Source organism: Dipodomys ordii, unplaced genomic scaffold (genome assembly GCF_000151885.1).
Source record: "Dipodomys ordii isolate 6190 unplaced genomic scaffold, Dord_2.0 Scaffold106, whole genome shotgun sequence".
Lineage (NCBI taxonomy): Eukaryota > Metazoa > Chordata > Mammalia > Rodentia > Heteromyidae > Dipodomys > Dipodomys ordii.
The window spans coordinates 2,475,383-2,497,744 of NW_012267322.1; the positions used below are offsets into that span (position 1 = coordinate 2,475,383).

Sequence of the window (22,362 nt, forward strand, 5' to 3'; positions counted from 1 at the left end):
CAGAGAATGAAGGTATAGATAATATTTGACCAACCTGCCTATGTTCAAGCAGGCTTCTTGCTTCTGATGCGGCTTTCTTTTGCTCAGGTTACTGAAGAGACATGTACCATCCTCCAGAGACTAGGCTACTCTTGTGAATGCCGGGGGCTGATCAACGTTAAGGGCAAAGGCGAGCTACGAACTTACTTCGTTTGTACAGACACTGCCAAGTTTCAAGGCCTTGGGCTGAACTGAAGATTTCCAGTGGTCAATCTCCTTCACTGAGCAAGCCAAGACCCAACCCTGTGGAAACAGCATTTGGCCCAAGGCCAGGTCCTGGCAGCAAGGCTGCTTAGATGACACTTTAACCTCTGCTGTCAAGCTATGTTTCCATGTCAGCTGGTGTACTGAATGTACTTGTGAGCATGCACAAAAGACCAATGCTTTATAGGTCAATGGAGGAGTAGGCTGGGCTGTGCAGTATGGGTCTGTTCTATCCAGCAGGACAAGCATTCTGGCAAGGGGAGTTTACAGCAGTGTATCATTTCTTTAACCACTCACCACATGTAAATAGGACTACTGTCCAGTGACCTGGGTATTTATGGGATTAACCTAGCTGGGGTATAAATCCTAAGGAATGTGGCTTACAGCAAGGAGTGTCAAGCCTGGACTTAGAATCAGGCAACTTTGATACAAGTCTTCTGGGACTATGTTCAATAAGCTGAAAAGGCTTGAAATAAGGTATAATCTTTCTACTTTTTCCTGACTACCATCATTGAGTTCTCTCTTACAGTCTTCAACTATCAACTACGTCTTTTTTTTTTTGCCAGTTCTGAGACTCAGAACCTTATGCTCCCACATGAGGCCACACCCACTTTTGGCTTTTTGCTGGTTAATAGGAAATCAGAATCTTGGGATTTTTTTTTTTTGTTGGTCGTGGGGCTTGAACTCTGGGCCTGGGCACTGTCCTTCAGCTCTTCAGCTCAAGGCGAGCGTTCTACCACTTGAGCTACAGCGCCACTTCCGGTTTTCTAGTGGTTTACTGGCGATAGGAGTCTCACAGTCTTTCCTGCCGGGGCTGGCTTTAAACCATGATCCTCAGATCTCAGCCTCCTGAGTAGCTAGGATTACAGGCGTGAGCCACCAGTGCCCGGCTTCTTGGGATTTTTCTGTGAGCTGACTTTGAACCTGGATCCTCAGATCTCAGCCTTCTGAGTAACTAAGATTGTAGGTGTGAGCCACAAGCACCAGGCTACATGCTGCTTATTTATTCACATTCTTTAGCCAATGCCTGACCATTTTTCTTTTTTTGGAGACAAGTTTTATTGTGTAATCCCAGCTGGTTTGGAACTGACAATCCTCTTCTATCCACTTTGAGTGCTGGGATTATAGGTATGTACCACCATACCTGTCTTTTTTGTGTTGACAGTGGGAGAATAGTATCTGTATATAGGACTTGGACAGCCTGTGCTATTTCTTGACATGAGTCTTCACAACGAAATCTGGAAAGCTTCAAAATCAGGAGGAGCAGCTAGGGGAATGGCTCAAGTGTGAGACCTTGAACTCAAACCTCAGCCCTGCTAGGCCAGCCTCTCACAAATGCTGAACCCTTTCTTTCAATGAGTCAAGAAAAAAACGAGCTTTGGAAGATCGCATCTTATACTCTGCTTCAGTTCCACAAGAAGCTGAAAAAAGGCGAACTGTTTCAAGGTGAGAAATGACTGAACTGCTTGTTCCTTTATATGGAGTGGTCTTCACTTCATGATTAGTGCATTCCCAGGATCTCTAAACCCACTGAGCTTCACAACACCACAGGATTTTTAGAAGCCCCTTACAAACCTGGAGTTACCTAGAAAATCCTGCTCATAGGACTAGAGCTAGGACACCTGACCTGCCAGGTTTGCAATGAGTTATGACCCTCAATGGGGCAAAGGGGAGTGACAGGACCTGTTTTGGGGCCAGGGACAGCACAAGAACCTACTGTGTAAAGGATTCTTATGGTTAAAATACTGGGCTAAGGAGCAGAGTCTTGTTTAAGTTGATTTGTTTATATATCCTCTTGTCACAAGAGGATTGGTTTCAGGTGAGCCCTGCACTGAACTCTGTGTTCAACTCTAGCAGTGATTAGTGTCCCTGGCAAGGTGGAAGGTTCCAGCTGCCAGGAGAGTGGAGGCAAGGCCCAGCCTGAGTCAACACCTGCCAACCTCCCAACATGTAAGTCAGATTTTATTTCAGCAACAGAAAGCCCAGCTGGGAGTTACCATTCCTGTATTGTTAGGTGCAATTAAAGTACTGTGCTAAGATTATTTTATAAGTTTTTGATGTTCAGGGCATAGACTCACTCGCAGTTGATCTTTTATAAATTACCAAGTAATTTTTTTTTTTGCTGGTCTGGGCACTGTCCCTCAGCTCTTCAGTTCAAGGCTAGCACTCTACCACTTGAGCTACAGCGCCACTTCCAGCTTTTTCTGCTTATGTGGTGCTGAGGAACTGAACCCAGGGCCTCATGCATGCAAGGCAAGCGCTCTACCACTGAGCCACCTTCCCAGCCCTAAGTAATTTCTTGATGTGTCATTTGTTTTCATGACAGCAACAAGTATATTTCTAATAACACCCTTCTCTATGGATCAGACTTGCTTAAAATTCCTATTGAGGCAGCTTACTAACTATGGGACATTAATACAGAAGTCTTCTGATGGCTTCCTAAGGAAGATGAGCATTGCTCATGCTATATTGCATGTGTGTAACAGGCCACTGTATAGAAATATGCTTTGAGTCGGTGCATCAAACAATTATTCTGTATTTATAGATATATACCATTTGTTTTAAATGTTTCATTGTATAAAGTACCAGTGCTTATTTAGCTGCTTTTTATGCATTAAATTAGCAATGCAGAAACCTGAATGTCCTAAGGTCTTCTGAATATAAACATCTTCTTGGTCTTAAGGAACTTACCAAATTGTATTTCAGAGACTAAAAGTAAGACTCTAGATATAGCCTGCATAAAAACATCTCAACTAAGTTTTAAAAAAGAGAATCCTCTTTGTAAGTTTTAAGATTCATTCGCGTTTTCTCAAGTCAAGAAAAACACAGAATAGCTTCCAGTTTGGGTTTTACACAGACGGGCCATATGAGTATTAAACATAATTTGTTCAATGAATTAGGTTATGTATCCATCCCCATTTTTTGGGTATTGTTATTTTTTATTACTGCTTTTGGTGGTACTAGTTTGGATTCTGGGATTTGTGCTTGCTAGGTGGGTATTTTACCACTTCAGCCATTTCTGCTTTAGTTGTTTTCAGGCAGGGCCTTACATTCCTGTTTCGGGGCAGGCTTTCTACCCAGTTTCCAATCTAGGTGAGATGACAGGAACCTGGCATGAGATGATGGGGGAGGGGTATACTGCTAATTTTTGTTTGGGCTGGCTTGAACTTTGGATCCTCCTGAGATTTACAGTCTTACATCAATATACCTCCACTCTGGCTTTTTAACAGGCTATCTTTTGAACTAAAAGAAGAAAATCACCATCTTAGCTGAGTGACTGCTAAACAAACAGCCATTTTCAGATAAAAAATACTCAGATGCATGCCCTGAGGTGATCTTTGAAAAACAGTAAACAGAAAAAAACTGTCTTCTGAGTTGGTCTTCTGGAGGATGGTTTTAGCTTATTTGGCTCATCTTTTTGCTATTGTTCCAAATAACTGCAAAAATGAAAAAACAAAAATACCAGATATGTTATAGTACTAAGAATCTCCTAGCCTCTCCTTTTCTGGTAGGTGGGATGGGGGAAGGCTCCTAATTACTAACCACATAATTTCTACATGGTGCCTTCTCCCATCAGGAGTAGAGCTACACTAGCAGATCCTAAAATTATTCTAAGTGTGTTTGTTTTTGTGGTATACAAATGAAAGATCTCACTAGATGGGCTGATTTATTTTTATTTTCTAGGGCCTTATACTTGCTAGGCAGTTGCTCAACCACTTGAGCCATGCTCCAGCTCTCAGATGAGGCTGCCTTGTATGTAAAATACAAGTAGCATTAAGACCCACCCACATGGGGCTGGGAAGGTGGCTCAGTGGTAGAGCGCTTGCCTTGCACGCATGAGGCCCTGGATTCGATTCCTTAGCACCACATAAGCAAAAAGAAAAAAGCTGGAAGTGGTGCTGTGGCTCAAGTGGTAGAGCGCTAGCCTTGAGCTGAAGAGCTGAGGGACAGTGCCCAGGCCCAGAGTTTAGGCCCCATGACTGGACCAAAAAAAAAAAAAAAGACCCACTCAGGTATGACAATAGCCAAAGCTATATGCCTTGCTCACAAAGGGCTGATTTCTGAATTATGATGAGTTGCAGAACTACCTGGGTATAATTTCTTTAATGGGGAGGGTAAAAAATAAGGGATTCCAATTTATCTTGAGAACTTGGTCCATTAAGATGTAATCATATTCTGAGTCAGGGCAGGTCAAGGGGAACTTGATGGATATGCACAGTACTCTTCGGAGTTCCAGGTTCAGCTTTATTACCTAATACAAGTCCAATCTCTGGAACATATAAAATTAACTGTTCCAAAGTTTAATTAAAAACACAATTTATGAATAGTTAATATCTTCTGAAAGGCATTTCCAAATTTGGAATGAAGAAAATATGTACATAATATATAATCAAATACCAGCAAGCTTGAGCTCCCATCAGGTCCTCACTCAGCAACATCAGCCTTCTTAGGGTCTTCAAGCTCTGAAGGAAGAAGACAGTACTGAACACTCTGCCATGTCATTAGAGTGAGAGTGGAGGTGAGCCACCTCTAGCTGAGAGCCCTTGCACCACACTCAAGGCTAAGAAGCAGTGATTAGGTCACTACTGCAACTTTGCTGAAAATGTGAGAAATACACTAGTTCTACATACAAGAGCCTCCCATTGTCCCAGAGAAACTGAGCACGCACCTTCTGTCAAATCTATGAGGTTGTGTGGCACGACCGGGGAAGGAATGGAAATCCCCATTGCTTTTCGAACTCCATACATGCTCACGATATCACCTGGAGTCACTTGCTGTGCAAGTTCTTTAAGGTTATTAGTCACTTGTTCAGCTAGAAAGAAAAAGAAAAATAGTTCCAGGTATCAAAAAGTGACTCCTTAAAAAAAAATCCAAGACAGCAGTGAATGTACAAATGCAGAGAACAAGCATTTTGTGCCACCACTTTACAGTGCTGTCACTACTCAGCAATTTCCCTTTATGCACGCCCCTCCTCCCTGACACTTGCTGGAGGCATACTATACCAAGGTGCATCTCTCTGTACGAGGGACCCAAGAGACAGATCATGTTGGGAGGGGGCCTGGTGCTCAGCCGCTCATTCTGCGCATCCTGGAGCTCCCTGAGCAACCTGGTGGTCTCGTCAAGTTTCCTCTGGAACACTTCAGCCTCTGTGGTAAGAAGACACCAAAGAAGACATGGGCACGCCTGTTTCATCCTGTGTGGAAGTGTGAATCATACTATTCAGGCTCTGTTTCTTACTGGCTAGCCTCCTCCCCTCAAATGAAACCACGAGCACAGCCATGCTTTACTATTCACTTCATGTGGTTGGCCCTGGTTTTCCTGTGGTGGATGGTTGCCACTGAGGCAGCAGTAATGCTTCAATGCCTATGCTATGCAGTTCCCACACACTGTGTCCTGAGAGCCTCACCTTCAGAGTCAAATACTTCAATGGGAGCACCAAAGTTTGTTACTGCTTTCAGTGCTGTGAGTCTGTCTTGGGTGCTAGAGTCCAAACGCCCTGCTGGTTCTACTTCTGTAATCTGCCTCAAAAGGAAAAAAAAAAAGGCAATTACTTGGGCTTGCTAAGTCAGTAAAAATTAATAAGATGGCTATGTTTCTAGGCAAAGCTATTCCATCTATTATAATTATATGACTATCAAAAAATGCCTTCCAAGAACCCTCCACTCCCATTTTTTTGGGGGATCAGTTGTGAGGCTGAACTCAGCCTGAACACTGTCCCTCAGCTCTTCAGCTCAAGGCTAGCACTCTACCACTTGAGCCACAGTGTCACTTCTGGCATTTTCTGCTTATATGGTGCTGAGGAACCAAACCCAAGGCCTCATACATGCAAGGCAAGCACTCTGCCATTGAACCACCTTCCCAACCACCCAAGAACATCCTTTTAAAATGTTATTCTTAAAATTTTGGCAAGAAAACACTTCTCCATAGTATTATTACATCTTATACAATCTGCATTATACACTTCTTTTAAGAAGTCACTGCCTCAATACTGACAACAACGCCTCATGTTTTGGAGACTCGGGTACATGTTTCAGTCCAGCCAGTCCATAAACGTGCATTCTTATAGACCTATTGCGTAAGAATCTTCCTGGGTCAACTCCAGGCACCCAAACCAGGCTGCTAGTGCTGCACGGGAGAAAGAAAACCTTAGGAAGGGAGAGTTTTATTTCTGGAATTGTAAGACTCAATGTTTCCATAACCTCAACAATTCTTCATAAGAATGCCATCAACTTAGATAAGTAGCCAAAGTCATTGTTCCATTTCTACTGGAGTATTGCACTCAAAGCTCAACCAGTCTGGACACCAGACTCCTTCCCTTTACATACAAATAGTATGAAAGTGCGCAGTGCAAAACTTCAGCTGTACAAACTGACACTAGTATGTATTTATAGCTGACCATTTTAGCGGGATCCTCATAATTCTACTCAATAGTCCTTTTTTTTCTTTTGGCCCATTCTGGGGCTTGAACTCTGGGCCTGGGTGCTGTCCCTGAGCTCCTTTTTTGCTCAAGGATAGTGCATCTACCACTTGAACCATAGCACCACTGCCAACTTTTTCTGTGATTAATTGGAGGGAGTCTCATGGACTTTTCTGCCAAGGCTGGCTTTGAACTGTGATCCTGAGATCTTAGTCTGAGTAGTGAGAATTAAGGCATGAGCACAGCTTAGTCTTTATTTCTTTTCTTTTTTTCTTTCTTTTCTTTTTTTTTTGTCATAGGGTTTTAACTCTGGGCCTTGGCACTATCCCTCAGCTCTTCAGTGCAAGGCTAGCATTCTACCACTTGAGCCACAGTGCCACTTCTGGCTTTTTCTGCAAATGTGGTGCCGAGGAATCAAACCCAGGGCCTCATACATGCAAGGCAAGCACTCTACCACTGAGCCTCCTTCCCAGCCCTAGTTTTTTTTTTTAAGTTGTGAAAATACCATATAGAGGGGTTACAATTACATGGGCAAGGTAATAAGTACCTTTCTTATCAAGCATTGTTGCCTCCTCCTTTGTTTCCCCTTCCCATCACCCCCCCCACGCCCCTTCCCCCAGCCAGTGTCTTTATTTCTTATCCAACTTTTCCTATTCTCAAGATTTCTTTCACTCTTGCTCCTTCACTAAACATATGAAAACATGACTGTATAAATACCATCTAAATCTTCACTTTCTTGGCCTCACACCTCTGTTTAGTCCTTTTTTAGGCCTTCTCCCCTTACTACTTTACTGAGATTGCTGTGATCAAGGTTACAAATGACATTTTCAGGGACTGGAGGCACATAGCTCAAGTGGCAGAGCACTTGCTTAGCAAATGAGAGGCTGTTGAGTTCTAGACTCCAGTACTACAAAGTAACATTTGCAGGTTTCTTCTTGGACTGGTTTGCTTCTGATGCTGCTGAACTCTCCTCTCCTGCTCAGTATCTTTTTGCAAGTTTCCTGCCTTACTCGACTACTGCTTTTTTCCAAAGTGCTATCATTTAGCCTTCACTATGTTCATCCTGAGTGCTATGTTTATATCCACAACTGCCATACCACAGCTCAGATCTGAGATTCTAGGACCACACCTGCAGCACCCAGATCACATTTATCACATCTGAAAGGTATGTCCTTCTTCCTGTTTAGGGTGTACTCTCTTTCCTATAAGATTGAATGCACCAGATCCAGATCACATTGATTCCTCCTAAATCCTTATTATCAACTGTAATGTTAGTATGCTAGGTGTTTTTTGGCTTAAGAAAAGTTTCACAGATTCCCCTTCCTATATCTGATCATAGTATCCCATCCTAGTCTCAGCTTTTTGGCAACGCACAGAAGATTCTTGATCCTAGGGTTCCTACCCGAAGCCTCACCTATTCTTTGTGGGGGGGGGGAGGGGCTTGTCGGTTGTGGGGCCTGAACTCTGGGCCTGGGCACTGTCTCTCAGCTCTTCAGCTCAAGGCTAGCGCTCTACCACTAGAGCCACAGCGCCACTTCCGGCTTTTTCTGTTTATGTGGTGCTGAAGAATCGAACCCAGGGCCTCATGCATGCAAGGCTAGCACTCTACCACTGAGCCACCTTTCCAGCCTGCCTCACCTATTCTTACCCAGGGATACTGGGTCATCTGCTGAGCTTGCTGCACAGGTGCTTTGCTTTCAGACCAATTTGTCATTATCCATGTAGTTTCACCTGTTTCAAGACATCACATGCCTAGCCCTGCTTTCTGGGAAAGTGACTGCTTCTTCATCTTCTAGCCTTGTTCAGACAGCTCCACAAAGCAGTGAGTTCCTTATCCTGGGTGCCCAGAGCCTATGTATTTATGCTGTATGGAAACTGATTTTGGATCCATGGTTTACATGTTTCTTCTAAATAATGACTATACTACTAAACTCTCCAAAGGCAAAAATACTTTTATCAGATGAAATCTAATGAGTACTTAAAAATAAATAAAAGTGTTATCATCTAGGTCTTTCAGCTCTTTCTCCATTTAAAAATGGACTAGGAACATAGCTCAGGTGGCAGAGTGAATGCTAGCAAGTGCAAAGCCATGAGTTTAATCCCCAGTACCAGGGGGAAAAAATCACCTCCATTTCTTTAGCTGTATCACAGGTGCTAGACTGGCCTTCATCTTCAGGTGATGACTATAAGGATAAAGAAAAACAACAGTTTATGAAAACATATAGCAAAAGAAAATAGCTAAGTGTCAATTTTTACAGCAAGAGAAAAGGAGTAAGAGCTGGATTTAAGAAAGGGGAGGAGATAAGGGAGAAGGATGCAGGGGGTAGGGTTTAAGCAGGATGCATTGTATACATACATGAAAATACCTAATGAACCCCTCCTTGTACAACCAGTGTATGCTAATTAAAAGGACAGCAGTATTAGAATATAACTTTTAAAATGAAATTAAATATAATCATTACCATTTTGAGAGTATTTGTCAGTTGAAGTGCCAATGATGCCTGACCACTGGTAAACATTAAAAAATACCTAAGTGGAGCTTTGTAACAGGTTAAGACTGGCAAGAAGGGACTGTAGGTTATTACCAGAGAATTATCTTCAGATAGCTGTAAAATATGCAAATAGCACAGAATGTGGACTTTCCTATAATCCTAGCTGTCTAAGAACTCACACATAGACAAGTGCATCATGGCATCAATAGACATCTTTCTTGAAAAATTTGTATTGTGATATAACAATTCCCATTTTCTAAAAATGATAAACCATGTATTTTGTCTACATGAAACTTTGATTGTCTAAGATACATTATAAAAAGAACTGCTGCATACAAGGGCAGAACAATTACATTTTAAAATACATGACTATATTCACCAAAAAAAATTCTATAAAAAAATTACTTCAGCTTCATTTATGGGAAGGGTATATTGTGTTTTCCAGGTCAAATGAGGAAAGTAGTTCATGTGCTAGGATTTTACCTCAGTCACACTGAGCGTTGAGGCACTGACGCTAGCCTTACTGACAAGTCTCCTATGAACACCCACCACCTATGCAGCTGTGGTCAATGGACAAAGCACCATTAAGAGACACTGGCTTTTCTAACTATGGTGACATTAACATTGTGTCAATGCTCTTTTACACCACAAGGAACATTTTCAGGTTCTAATCTTTAAAATAAAAATTTTAAATTGGAGAGGCCTTTGTAAGTGCTAGAAGACAGCAATGAGAAAGCTCTTTATTTTCTAAGGCTCCTACCAATGCATTATTACCACGTAAGGACAGAGCATACCCTGCCATTTTAGTCAGTTCAGTTACCAGCTAGTGAGTTAGGATATATAGCAGTCACTAACTTCTGGGTTGTGACCCTCATTGTTGAGGGTTATCTCCCCAAGATCAGGAGAATGACAATCTGGGCCCTCATGAACTCTAGTAGTTAAGTTATTCCTTTCTGTACACTGTCCTCCACTCTAGCCTCCACCCACTTTTCAGGGGAATAGAGTCCAGATGTCATACTGGCTAATCCTGAGTTTCATAACACCCAGTGACTAATATTTCAGAGCCAAGAATAAACTGCCCTGTTTCTTTAGCAGCATTCTTACCGTTTCCAACTCCTGCAGGGTCCTAGAATGCCCTCCTTTTGTTAAAACATCCAACAAACTATCTGCCATAACGTATGGATAATCTTGGCATGTGGCCAAAAACTCCTGGATGCTGAAAGACAGAGGGTTGGGAAAATGACTCTACATAAATCATCAGCACTGGCTTCAAATCCTCTGACACAGCCAACTCTTTCAATCAGATGTCCTTGGCTAACACACCCTTATGTAAAACTTTCTGTCCAGAGCATCGCTGCATTTACATATTTACCAGTGATAAATCTGTCATCATCAGAGAATTAAACAATAATAAGAACAAAGTGAAAAACGAAATGTTCTGAGAGCTATGCAAAGAAAAATTAAGACTAAGCACAGTGATAGGGCCCAGGCAGTTCTTGGGGTTTCTTGCTCCTCCCCTGGTGACCTCAGTATTTTATTTTATTTATTTATTTTGGGTCCAGTCGTGGGGCCTGAACTCTGGGCCTGGGCGCTGTCCCTTAGTTCTTCAGCTCAAGGCTAGCGCTCTACCACTTGAGCCACGGCGCCACTTTCGGCTTTTTTCTTTTTGCTTATGTGATGCTGAGGAATCGAACCCAGGGTCTCATGCATGCAAGGCAAGCGCTCTACCACTGAGCCAACTTCCCAGCCCTCACCTCAGTATTTTAATACACACTAAAAACTCAAAAGTTACACCCTCTACTTAAATAGACAAGTCAAGTTTAACCTGAAAATGCACAAAATTCTCCCCAAGTGGTGCTCCCAAATCACCTACTTATCAATAAATAATAAGGACATCCTTTTAGGCTAAATCTGAAAAACCTGAGAGTCTTCCTGGTTTCTCTCTCACTCCATTTTCATCTGTACAAATTTTCCTGACTAGTTACTGACTGCCTCAACCTTGGTGGTGATAGGGTTTGAAATCAGTACCTTGTGCTTGCTAGGGAGAAGCTCTATCACTTGAATTACAAAACTTCAGTTCTTTCTTAGCCCTTTTTTGTGGGCAGGCTTTTGTAATTTTGTGTGTGCTGGTACTGACTGGGGCTTGAACTCAGGGCCTGGGCACTCTCTCTTAGCTTTTTTTTTTTTTAATTAATTTTTTTGCTTTATGTGGTACTAAGAAATCGAACCAGGCAAGCACTTGCATACCAGGCAAGCACTCTACCATTAAGCCACAATCCCAGCCTTGTCCTGTTAAGTTTTTCACTCAAGGGTGGCACTCTACCATTTAAACTACAGCTCCACTTCTGGCCTTTGGTGATTAGCTGTAGATAAGAGCATCATGGACTATCCTGCCTAGGCTGGCTTCGAACTAGTAGTGAGCCACCAGTGCCCAGCTAGGGTTTTTCATTTTTGTCTAGGGCTTCCTATTTATGACGTTCTAACTAATATGATAGGTATAGTATGCTACCATATTTGGCTTGTTGGTTCTGATAGTCACACTAACATTTTGCCCAGGCAGGCCTTAAACTGCAAACCTCCCAATCTCCACTTTCTAAGCAGCTAGGATTACAGGTGTGTACCACCACACCAAGTCTCTATCATTTAACACTGCGATGGGACTCCACTGCAGTCTCCCAAACTCCTGCTCTTGTCTTGCCCCTGTAGCATAGACTACAGGGTAGACAGAATGGTTTTTGAATCATAAGCTAGACCGAGCTACAACTTCACTTATAGACTACTAGTAGTCTCCCTATTTACTTAGAACAGAAACTCCCAGTCTTTACAAAGATCTAGTGTGATCACTCCATTTTATTCTCTACCTGCTTTGCTCCTTTCTACTCTTCTTTTGTTCCTTGAAAGGCCCAGGCAAACCCAGCTCAGAGTCTTGGTTTGGCTAATTCTTGGACTAGGGTGCTTTCAGGGTTGCTTTCCTTACCTCCATTGAGTTTGGTTTGACTGTCTGATTCCTTATTGAAGACCTATCACCAGCCCTGCCTTTCTTCACCACTGTTCATTACTTCAAAGCACTGTCACCACCTGACAGGAGAGCCAGTCTCTATCACCACTGTTCCCTTTATCACCACTGTTTTCCTGTGGAAAACACCTAGCACACAGTTGGCATGCAGAAAGAATGTGTTCAAGCTGGTGATATCTAAGAATGTAAACAGTTTGTTCTGAAACCATAGCTCATTTCTAACTTACGGACCCCTGCTTGTAAAAGCAACAAAACCACACATACATTTAAGAGATCAGAAAACCAGGGGATCGGTTTAATCTACAGGGTTAAATTCTTATGTATAAGGTACAAGTGCCATGAAGGGAAAACCTAAGCTAAATGTCCTGCCATGAGCCACAATCATGGTAAATAGGGAAGTGACCTCATTATACTGATGGCATGCAAAGCGTTCAGCATCTTACACAGGAACACAGAAGTTACTGACCCCCTAGGACAGGAATAGGGGTGTGGGGTGTAACTGACGTAGCTAGGTATATGATGGTCAAACAGACCTGGCTATGTGTTGCCTCAGGAATCATGTCCTCATATCCCACCTCACAACAGCTCAGGGAAAATGTTCTACAGGTTCCCCAACTGATCAAGTTTGAAATAACTTCACTGACACACAAAATACCCATCATTTTGAGTTAAGAAATCCCTGGATGTTAGTTATCAGTTAATATCTTGAATAACTTGTTAATTAAAATATACTGAACACATTCTTTCACCATTTGGATAACTATACATCTACCCATAAATCACATATTGTTCATATATTGTACTTTTGAAAACATTTTAGAGAAATGTGGTGCTCAGCATATTTACTGGGGACTCACCTAAAATCACTTGGAAGGCCAGAATCTTCCCCGTAGGTTGAATAAATTAGATCAGAATCATCCTTGCTAATATTTGCAAATGTAGAGTCATAATGTGGAGCGTAAGAACTGTAGGGTCCATAATTCAAGTATAATACTGTTGAAAAAATGAAATATTATTTTAATCTATTCAATTGATTGTCATATATTTAAGACAAACTTTTTCTCCCAAACAGGTCCAATCATTCCTGGCATCCTCAAGAAATGGGTTCTAGGACCTCATGTGGATACAAAATACACCTCATGCAGATACAAAATACCAAGGATGTTTGAGTCATAAAATGGCATGGTACTCACATAGGACCTACATATATCCTCTAGTATACAAGGTCATCTCTAGATGAATTATTATACCAAATACAATGTAAATAGTCATACTGTGTTGTTGCTAAGAGAGTAAGAAAAAATAAGTGAGTTGAACTTGTGAACGCAGTCCTCAGACACAGAGGGCCACCTACATCTGGGAAGCTACAACCAAGTTAATTATTCCCCACAAAGAAGGAAAAGAATAAAACTCACTTTTAATATGAGTTTCCAGTTTCTTGTGAAATAGCTAATTGATACTACAAAAATACCACCAAGAAAGTGACTGAATAAAGCAATGAGTGGTAATTACACTTCCTATTCCAACCTAAAACAGAGAGGAGAGAAAAAACATGGACTACACAGGAGCCTCACCTGGGGTTACTTTGTTCCTTTTATCCTCTTTGAACCCCTGCAAGGTATTCACTCCAGACTGAAGTCTTCCAGTTGTCATTCCCAGTCTCACAGGGCAGTAGCCTGGTTCTAAGACATAAAACCAAGCACAATGAAGAAGGCATGCATAGAAATGATCCACAGGGTATCTGCTTTCATGTGTATTATTTCATGTTATCTTCATGGTGTGGAGGGGGTTGCATAGCCCTTATTCTATCAGGATGTTTTTTTGGATAAGATAAGGAAATCTAGCCTGGTATCAGTGGCTCATGGCTGTAATACTAGCTACTCAAGAGGCTGAAATCTGAGGACTGCAGTTCAAAGCCAGCCCAGGCAGTAAAGTCTGTAATACTTGTATCTGTAATTAACCACCAGAAAACTGGAAATGGTGCTATGGTTCAAAGTGATAGAGTGCTAGCCTTGAGCAAAAAAGCTTAGGGACAGTGCTCAGGCCTTGAGTTCAAGCCCCACACAGACAAAGCAAAACAAAACAAAAAAACAAACACACAAAAAAACAGGGGTTAGGAAAGTGGCTCAGTGGTAGAGTGCTTGGCCTTGCATGCATTAGGCCCTGGGTTCGATTCCTCAGCACCACATATACAGAAAAAGCTGGAAGTAGCACTGTGGCTCAAGTGGTAAAGTGCTCACCTTGAGCTGAAGAGCTCAGGGATAGCACCCAGGCCCAGAGTTCGAGCCCCACAACTGACAAACAAAACTAAACAAACAAACAAAAGGATAAAAAAAAATAGGAGCTTAGAAAGGCAGGAATGTAGTCAGATTAATAACCTGGATTATCTCATTAAACTGTATTGCTCAGTAGAATTCTTCATAATCATATTACACTTGTACATTTTGTTGTTGGTGGTGGTGGTTGAACTCTGGGCCTGGGTGCTGTCCCTCAGCTCTTCAGCTCAAGGTGAGCAGTCTACCATTTGAGCCACAGTGCCACTTTTGGTTTTCTGAGTGGTTTATTGGAGATATGAGTCTCACCGACTTTTTTGCCTGGGATGGCTTTGAACCTCGATTCTCAGATCTCAGCCTCCTAAGTAGGTAGGATTACAGGCAGAAGCCACTGATGACCAGCCACTTATACATGTTTGTTAAAAAACCAAACTCCCAAATAAAGATTTAAACCAGGGAAAGGTAAGTAAAAGAGCAAACCAGGGCAAGCCTGGACTAAAGCCAGTAAGAACTCATGATGTATTAAGTATAAATCAGTGTTTATTAAAGGAATATTTTTAACTGCAAAGGTATAAGCCTTTAAAAATGTGCTCTTGTTAAATCAGGTTATGAAGTCCTTACTGAGGCTCAGAATATGTGATATAAGCAGACAGCATATGAAGAAGGATCCCAGAACAGAAGAAGCTGGCATTAGGATACACGTGCCACCAGCAAAACCAGAAAGGTGGGTTTTTTCCCTGCTAGGGCTGGGGTCATGGCTCAAGTGGCGAAGTGCCTGCCTAGCAACCCCAAGGCCCTAGGTTCAAATCCCAGTCCTTCACAGGAAGGTTTGCTCTTTGTAACACTATTATCTGCTATAGAGGTTGTTACCACAGACAATCAGGGTAAGATACTTTGAACACCTATAGCTCTTCTTCTTCCCAGAGAACAGTTTGATTTACAGATGACAGAGGTAGCTGGGCATTGGTTGGCTCATACCTATATTCCTAGCTACTCAGAAGGCTGAGATCTGAGGATTGTAGTTTAAAGCCAGCCCAGGCAGGAGAGTCTGTGAGACTCTTATCTCCAATTAACCACCAGAAAACTGGAAGTGGCATTATGGCTCAAAGTGGTAGAGAGCTAGCCTTGAGCAAAAGAGCACAGGGATAATGTCTAGGCTCCTAGTTCAAGCCCCATGATTGACCAAAAAAAAAAAAAAGACAACAGATAAACCAGGACAAAGATTAGTAAAAGATTAAATCAGGACGAAATACTCAAAGACAGCAAGAATTCAATGTATTAAGTTATAAATCACTGTTTATGACAAGTAATGTGCAGATGAAGCTGAGAAGATGGCAAAGTGGCCACTCATGGATCAAGTCAATTTTGACTGATCATGCTGGGGGGAAGAGGGGGAAGAGGGGGGAGCAGAGTGCTAAACACCTGGGAAAGCAGGCCAATGCAGAGACCAGATGCTGCCTTCAAAACAGCAGGTATACCTTAGGGCCTAAACAAGTTGTCTGCATCTCACATTACCAGATTCTCCCCATAAGTACACTTAAAAGAACACAAATGAAAGCAATAAAAATTGATTGAAAAAGCCAATTTTATACTTAGGATACTTTCTTTGACCAAAGCCATATAAAATTTTACTATGGAAAGTACATAGGAAACTGGATTCTGGTGGCTCATGCCTATAATCCTAGATACTTATGAGGCTGAGGTCTGAGGATCACCAGCCCAGACAGGAAAGTCCATGAGACTTATCTCCAATGAACTACTCAGAAAAAACTGGAAGTGGAACTGTGGCTTAAGTGGTAGAACACTAGCCTTGAATGAAAAAAGTCAGAGACAGAGCCCAGGCCCTGAGTTCAAGCTCCATAACAGACAAAAAAGTCTGTAGGAATTAAAAAATGAGTTTTGTTTGTAAAACACAGCACTAAACAACAGGCTTGCTCTTTTAAGTGTTCAAATCTACCAAGTTATTCACCATCTACATCACCCATGAGTCCACTGCTATTCTTGTCGCCCATACCTGCATCATCTTAAGGAATCCTTCCCTGGACTCAAGGCACTAGGCAGGTACCTTGTCTTACGTACTTTCCCTCTGTACTTGTTAAGTCATGAAAGGCAGATATTCACATATTAATACTTCCTGCAATTATATTTATGTGTGTGTTTTCTTTCTCTCATCCCAGTTTGAGGGGATAGAGGAGTCTCCTGTTTTGCTCCCGACTGTACACATCTAGCTTCAACTACAACTTCAAAGACTGATTTTCTCAAGCAAACAGTCCATTTCTGTATCTCCATAACAGTAGAAAAATAGGTATTGTTACCAAGAAGTACACTGTACCTGTGGTACCTAGCCATGCTCAGATTTATCACTATTTAGATTTGTTGCTTTAAAATCTAATCTTGGTATGATTTGGATATGAAGCATCCACCCACAAAAGGTTCATATGGCACTATTTTTGAGGTTTTGGAAGCAGGAGGAGATGAGGCTTAGCTAAAGGAAGTAGGTTACTGGGCATGTCCTTCAGAGATGTATCGCCTCGGCTCCATGTTCCCAGGGCCAGGATGTTCTGCCTCACCACGGGCTCAGACTCAGTGGAGCCAAAGACTATGTATGAAGCCTTCTGAAACTATGCTTTTCCTACCTAAATCACTGTGTTGGCTTTTGTTGTCACAGGGATGCTATTTGACTACCACACAAGCTTACTGTTCTTTGCCATACATTATCAAGTTCATGCACAGTCTCTGTGATCCTACCTCCTACAATGGGATCCACAGGATGGAGAAGTCCCAATGTTGTTGTTCCATCTGGTTTTCTTCTTTCAAATTCACACTGCAATGACCCAAAGTATTCAAATGGGATAATTTTATACACATATACACAACCCACACTAGAAAGCGTTAATCAAACTAATACTACATACTACTTCACTAAACCCAAACAATGACTTTCATACATGTCTTCTACATATACAGGTGTTAGTAGGTAGTAAAAGAAAGGGTAAGAAAAAAAATCTCAGAATTTTTTTTTTTGCCTTTGCTAATGCTTTCAACTCAGGGCCTTGCACTTTTGTTCAGCCCCTTTACCATCATAATTGGTGCTCTGCCGCTTGAGCCATGCCCTTCCACTTCCAGGTTTTTGCTGGTTAGAGATAAAGTTTTGTCCATTTGTCTGCCTTGGGCTGGCTCCAAACCTCCATCCTCAGATCTCAGCCTCCTGAGCAGCTGCAATTACAGGAGTGAGCCATTGCTACCTGGCTGAAGTTCCAGAATTGTAAAGAGCTGTGTGAGCTACCTGGTTCTCAAAACAAGGAGATGAAGACCAGGGGAAGTGACCCGCTCAAAGTCATGTTTGAAACTACGTGGGTTTAAAAACAATGTGTTCAACATTATGATTTCAAACGACCAGAACATGTAACTCATTTCTTATAAGCTTAAAATAAACTATACTGCTGTTCACATGCTAATTTTAGAACACACTAATTCCACAGGAAAAACCCAGTCATAAAAGGATATAGTAATCATGTGGCTTATAAACAAATGTTATTAATTTTCCTTACTGTCCCAGTGATGAGAACTTTAAAGCTTTGGGGTTCAGAGGCCCCCTCACCTGACTGTTAGCCAGCCGCCGGGTCAGCTTTCCCCCAGACTCCTGCACGGCACGGTCAATCTGTTCTTGCTCCCTTTCTGAGTTGCTGTTCTTCCATTTATCCTCAAGCACATCTTTGTCTTTTCTAAAACAAACATCCATTAACATTAAAATGAATTCCAATATGCATATGAGACAGCTGTACTACTGGCACTAATTAAGGCTTTGTACTCCAATGATGGAAAGACAAAGGAAAACTTTCATACTTCCCTCCCTCCTTTTTGGCTCAGTATTACTTACCATAAACATTTCAGGTTATATTCACAAAAATGAATCCTACTTTGGATACTACTTTCAATGGAGAGCAAGTTAAAATTTAAGTTCAATTTTAAAAATGTGTATTTCAAGCAGACATTTAAAATGTATAAATCTTAGAACAGAGATTTGTCGTTTACCTCTTTTGCATTTGACAGCAAAAATGTCAAACTATTAACTGCAAATGTCTCCACAGTTGACAGTTTGGTGCTGCCAGTGAGGGCTGTGGTAAGCAGCACGAGCACGCGGACTTGACTGTTGTCCAGCCACGGGGATGGCTGCCAGGACCCGTGGCTCTTCCTGGTCATGCCAGCTGCTGTCTATTGGAAAACATGCACAGCCCTCAGCGACAGCTTTGAGTGTGCATTTGCCCAACTCCTTTCTCTTCGTGGAATGAGGTAATGGATACACAGTTAAACAAACAGTTCAACATGAGTCCCTAAAAATAATCTACTTGCTTTAAAATTATGTTAATCCAAATATTCATTCAGAATTCATAGAGTGCTGTATAAACAGAGCTTCTCAGGTCATTAAAAGTGGCTTTCTTGACCAGAAATGGTCACCACTGACATACTGGAACTTGGTCTTCCCATGTCAGGCAGAATCAGTGTTTTCTCCTCTTACTTTTTATTGTCCTGGTTGGAACTCTTCAAAGCCTGTGCTTCAGCATCACCAGAGTCTTCCCTCTCTCGTGGCCAGCAGCTGCTGTCCTCTCCACTTTGCGAGGTATCTGTTCTATCTTTCTGCTTTCGAGTTTTCTGTAAGTCTGCCATGAAGTCTATGCTCTGCTTTAGACTTTGAATTCTTTCCTAAAGCCATTAAAAACATTCTTATTGTATGACTGTCACTGAGTTTTAAAGTAATGCTTTCCCCCCCAAGAGTTTGCACTTAACCTGTCATGAAATAGGGAAGAAAATCAATTAATGTAATTATATCATAGGAGTCTTATCCAGGAACCAGGACAAAGTCTGTTCTTTAATAATTCATCCAGATCATTTCCAATGTGAAAAAGCTTTTCAATTCTACTGTGCTACTAGACAGTTAACAGAAGAGAATGAATTGAGACTAAGGGTTCAGATTGTCTTATCTTCTGAGCCTTCAGAATGATTAAATACATGATGTTTGGAGAATATGAAGGACTTTACTACCTCTGCTATCCTATGGTGATCACTGATTACTATGATATACATTCTGCTTTGTGGGAGAACAACAGGCCATGGGGAGAATAAATGCTTGCTAGCACAGCTCCTTTTTCTCAGAATGGCTAATGGTGTTCTTAGAACTAACCAGAGAAACCTTGTTTCTACTTTCTGAATCGTGCTTAATTTTCCATTGCAGGGATGTACTGTGAAATTTTCACTATGGTTACAGGCTTGAAGTTTCTGAACAAATCTGACTATTCTGTTTGAACTCAGAGAGTAGTTTGACACTATCATGAGTGTCAACTTATCAGGGCTGCTGTACAGCAGCAGGAAAGACTTCTATAGACAACGTAGCTCAGAAATTCTGCATAACTGTCTTGAGGCTACACAACCAGTGCTCAACAGCTAACATTTTTTTTTGCCAGTCCTGGAGCTTGAACTCAGGGCCTGGGCACTGTCCCTGAGCTGCTTTTGCTCAAGGGAGGCACTCTACCACTTGAGCCACAGTGCCATTTGTGCCCTTTTCTGTTTATGTGGTAATGAGGAATCGAACCCAGGGCTTTATGCATGCTAGGCAAGCACTCTACCACTAAGACACATTCCCAGCCCCTTATTGTTTCTTATCACAATAAGCTCTATTCGTGCAGATGATATTCACAACATGGATGTCACTTTTCTTCATGGACTTGTATTTTAAATGAATTATAAAACTACTGAAGTGATATCTGACTTCAGACAAAGATAACAAACTAAGCAAAAGCTGGTTAATGTGTCACCCAGAGAGGGCTAGTGTTAAGAAGGGGTTTATTGTGCCAATTCTTTTCTGAGCAGGACATATTTTAGCAAGATAAATTATACCCAATATCTGGTAAACACATTTTTGTTAGTACATTAAAATAATTTATCTGCCATAACATTAAAAATTATTTAAAATAAGCCAGGCAGTGGTAGCCCATGCCTGTAATCTTAGCTACTCAGGAGGCTGAGAGCTGAGGATCACAGTTCAAAGCCAGCCTGGACAAAAAAGTCCCTGTGAGATTCTTATCTCAAATTAACTACTCAAAAAGGAGTAGTGAAGCTGGGGCTTAAAGTGGTAGCATGCTAGCCTTGAGCAAAAGAACTCAGGAACAATAGCTAGGCTCTGAGTTCAAGCCCCACAATGACAAAAACAAAATCTTTAAAATGTGTTTAATGCTGGGCACTGGTGGCTCAGACCTGTAATCCTAGCTACTCAGGAGGCTAAGATCTGAGAATTGTAGTTCAAAGCCAGCCCAGGCAGAAAAGCCTGTGAGACTCTTATCTCCAAACCCACTAGAAAACCAGGAGGAGCTGTGGCTCAGGGACAGTACCCAGACCCTGAGTTCAAGCCCCACAACTGAAAAAAGAAAAAAAAAAGTGTTTAATAAATAGAATATGTAGTAAATCCAATCTGGCACTTATATTTCCACTGATAAATCTCATCAGGAACATCTTAATCTCTTTAGGATAAGTTCTTAGACTCCGTGGTCAAAGGGAACATGTAGTTAGCTATACAGTATAAGCTAGACAGTATTGCTCAATAGTAACTCAAGGTTCACCAATGACTTCAGTGTAAATTCTTGACAACCCTTTTAATTCCAGCTAGAATTCTGTAAAGAAGATACTATTAATTTTTAATACAACATGCACAATTAAGTTGAGAAGTCATAGGAAAGTTTTCTTTGAAAGCAGGGCTTTCTCTCTCTCTCTCTCTCTCTAGTTAAAATATCAATAGCTCATGCCTATAGCTATTCAGGAGGCTAGATATGAGGATTGCAGTTGAAAGCCAGCACTGGAAAAGTTCAAAAGACCCTTATCTTCAATCAATCATCAAAAAGCTGGAAGTGAAGCTGTGGCTTAAGTGGTAGAGCCCTAGCCTTGAGCAAAAGGAGCCCAGTGACAGCACCCAGGCCCAGAGTTCAAGCCCCAGGACTGGAAATAAATAAAGTATTAGATTCACTATGTATATTTAGAAGTGAGTATCATAATTGTTGACTGTCCTTTTTTGTTCTGGCAGTAGTAGGAAGGTTTGAACCCACTCAGCTTGCTTTGTTGACTAGCACTCTACTACCTGAGCCATACTGTGGGCCAAGCTGAATGTACTTTTACTTCAAATACAACAAACAGTTCTGAATTTTTAAACCTGGAAAATACTTAGTTCTAGATTCTGCAAAATGATAAATATTTTGCTTTTTCCTTTCCAAATTTTGCTCAAAACAGGTAACTGGTTTATATTAGCTTCTTAATAAATCCTTAGGAAAGATGGAAGCTGACAATGTCTAAAAACCAAAGCACAAGAATAATCATTTTTTTCTCTCTCCTAGTTATGGAGACCCAAGAGTATCTCAAAGCCAAGCCACATTCAGACATCTGCACAACACAGCATTTCTTTAAATGTAAAACTGTGATACAGATAATTACTACACAAAGAAAAAGATAGCAGGCACACATGATTAATTTTAAGTGCCCCAAATCTAATTCCTTTCTCCCTCTACAGGTCTCACCCCCAACTCATTTCTACTTTGCAAAGTTGTTCCTGTACCTGGCTGATCTTTACATAGTCTCTTTCTAGCTCTTAACTGGAATCAGAACATTTATGCTATAAGTCATCTTACAGAGTAATTCTTTATGAGTGAGAACTGTGGCCCCGGGCAATTACTGTTGTGTCCAAGATCCACAAGTTAATGTAAGACAGCTAACATTATAACTCAGACTTTGAACGTCATGAGTCACCCTCAATTAGTAGGTTCATTGTACTCAGGGATATGAGAAAACCTTAAATCTTACCTTGGTTCTCCTTTTCTTTCAGCAGATGCAGTTACCACCTAAGTTTACTCTTCAGATCTGTCTTGCCGCTATTTACTG

At 41.4% G+C, this 22,362-nt stretch overlaps 2 protein-coding genes across 7 annotated transcripts in view; one reads left to right on the forward strand and one right to left on the reverse strand.

The window, feature by feature from the left end:
- The window catches only part of Adcy7 (adenylate cyclase 7), a 36,758-nt gene extending 35,863 nt beyond the window's left edge, over positions 1 to 895 (forward strand). For all 6 annotated transcript variants that reach the window (XM_013027927.1, XM_013027926.1, XM_013027930.1 and 3 more), the window contains one exon: positions 88 to 895. In XM_013027927.1, coding sequence (XP_012883381.1) covers positions 88 to 234 — 147 coding nt within the window. In that variant the 3' untranslated portion in view covers positions 235 to 895. The remainder of the gene's footprint in view (positions 1 to 87) is intronic.
- Positions 896 to 4,467: 3,572 nt separating this feature from the next.
- Positions 4,468 to 22,362, reverse strand: part of Brd7 (bromodomain containing 7) — a 33,896-nt gene continuing 16,001 nt past the window's right edge. The window contains exons 6-16 of the mRNA XM_013027934.1: positions 18,962 to 19,146; positions 18,044 to 18,167; positions 17,191 to 17,266; positions 13,744 to 13,851; positions 13,027 to 13,162; positions 10,258 to 10,369; positions 8,788 to 8,844; positions 5,651 to 5,762; positions 5,247 to 5,390; positions 4,913 to 5,056; positions 4,468 to 4,706 (exon numbers count right to left, since the gene is read on the reverse strand). Coding sequence (XP_012883388.1) covers positions 4,669 to 4,706; positions 4,913 to 5,056; positions 5,247 to 5,390; positions 5,651 to 5,762; positions 8,788 to 8,844; positions 10,258 to 10,369; positions 13,027 to 13,162; positions 13,744 to 13,851; positions 17,191 to 17,266; positions 18,044 to 18,167; positions 18,962 to 19,146 — 1,236 coding nt within the window. The 3' untranslated portion in view covers positions 4,468 to 4,668. The remainder of the gene's footprint in view (positions 4,707 to 4,912; positions 5,057 to 5,246; positions 5,391 to 5,650; positions 5,763 to 8,787; positions 8,845 to 10,257; positions 10,370 to 13,026; positions 13,163 to 13,743; positions 13,852 to 17,190; positions 17,267 to 18,043; positions 18,168 to 18,961; positions 19,147 to 22,362) is intronic.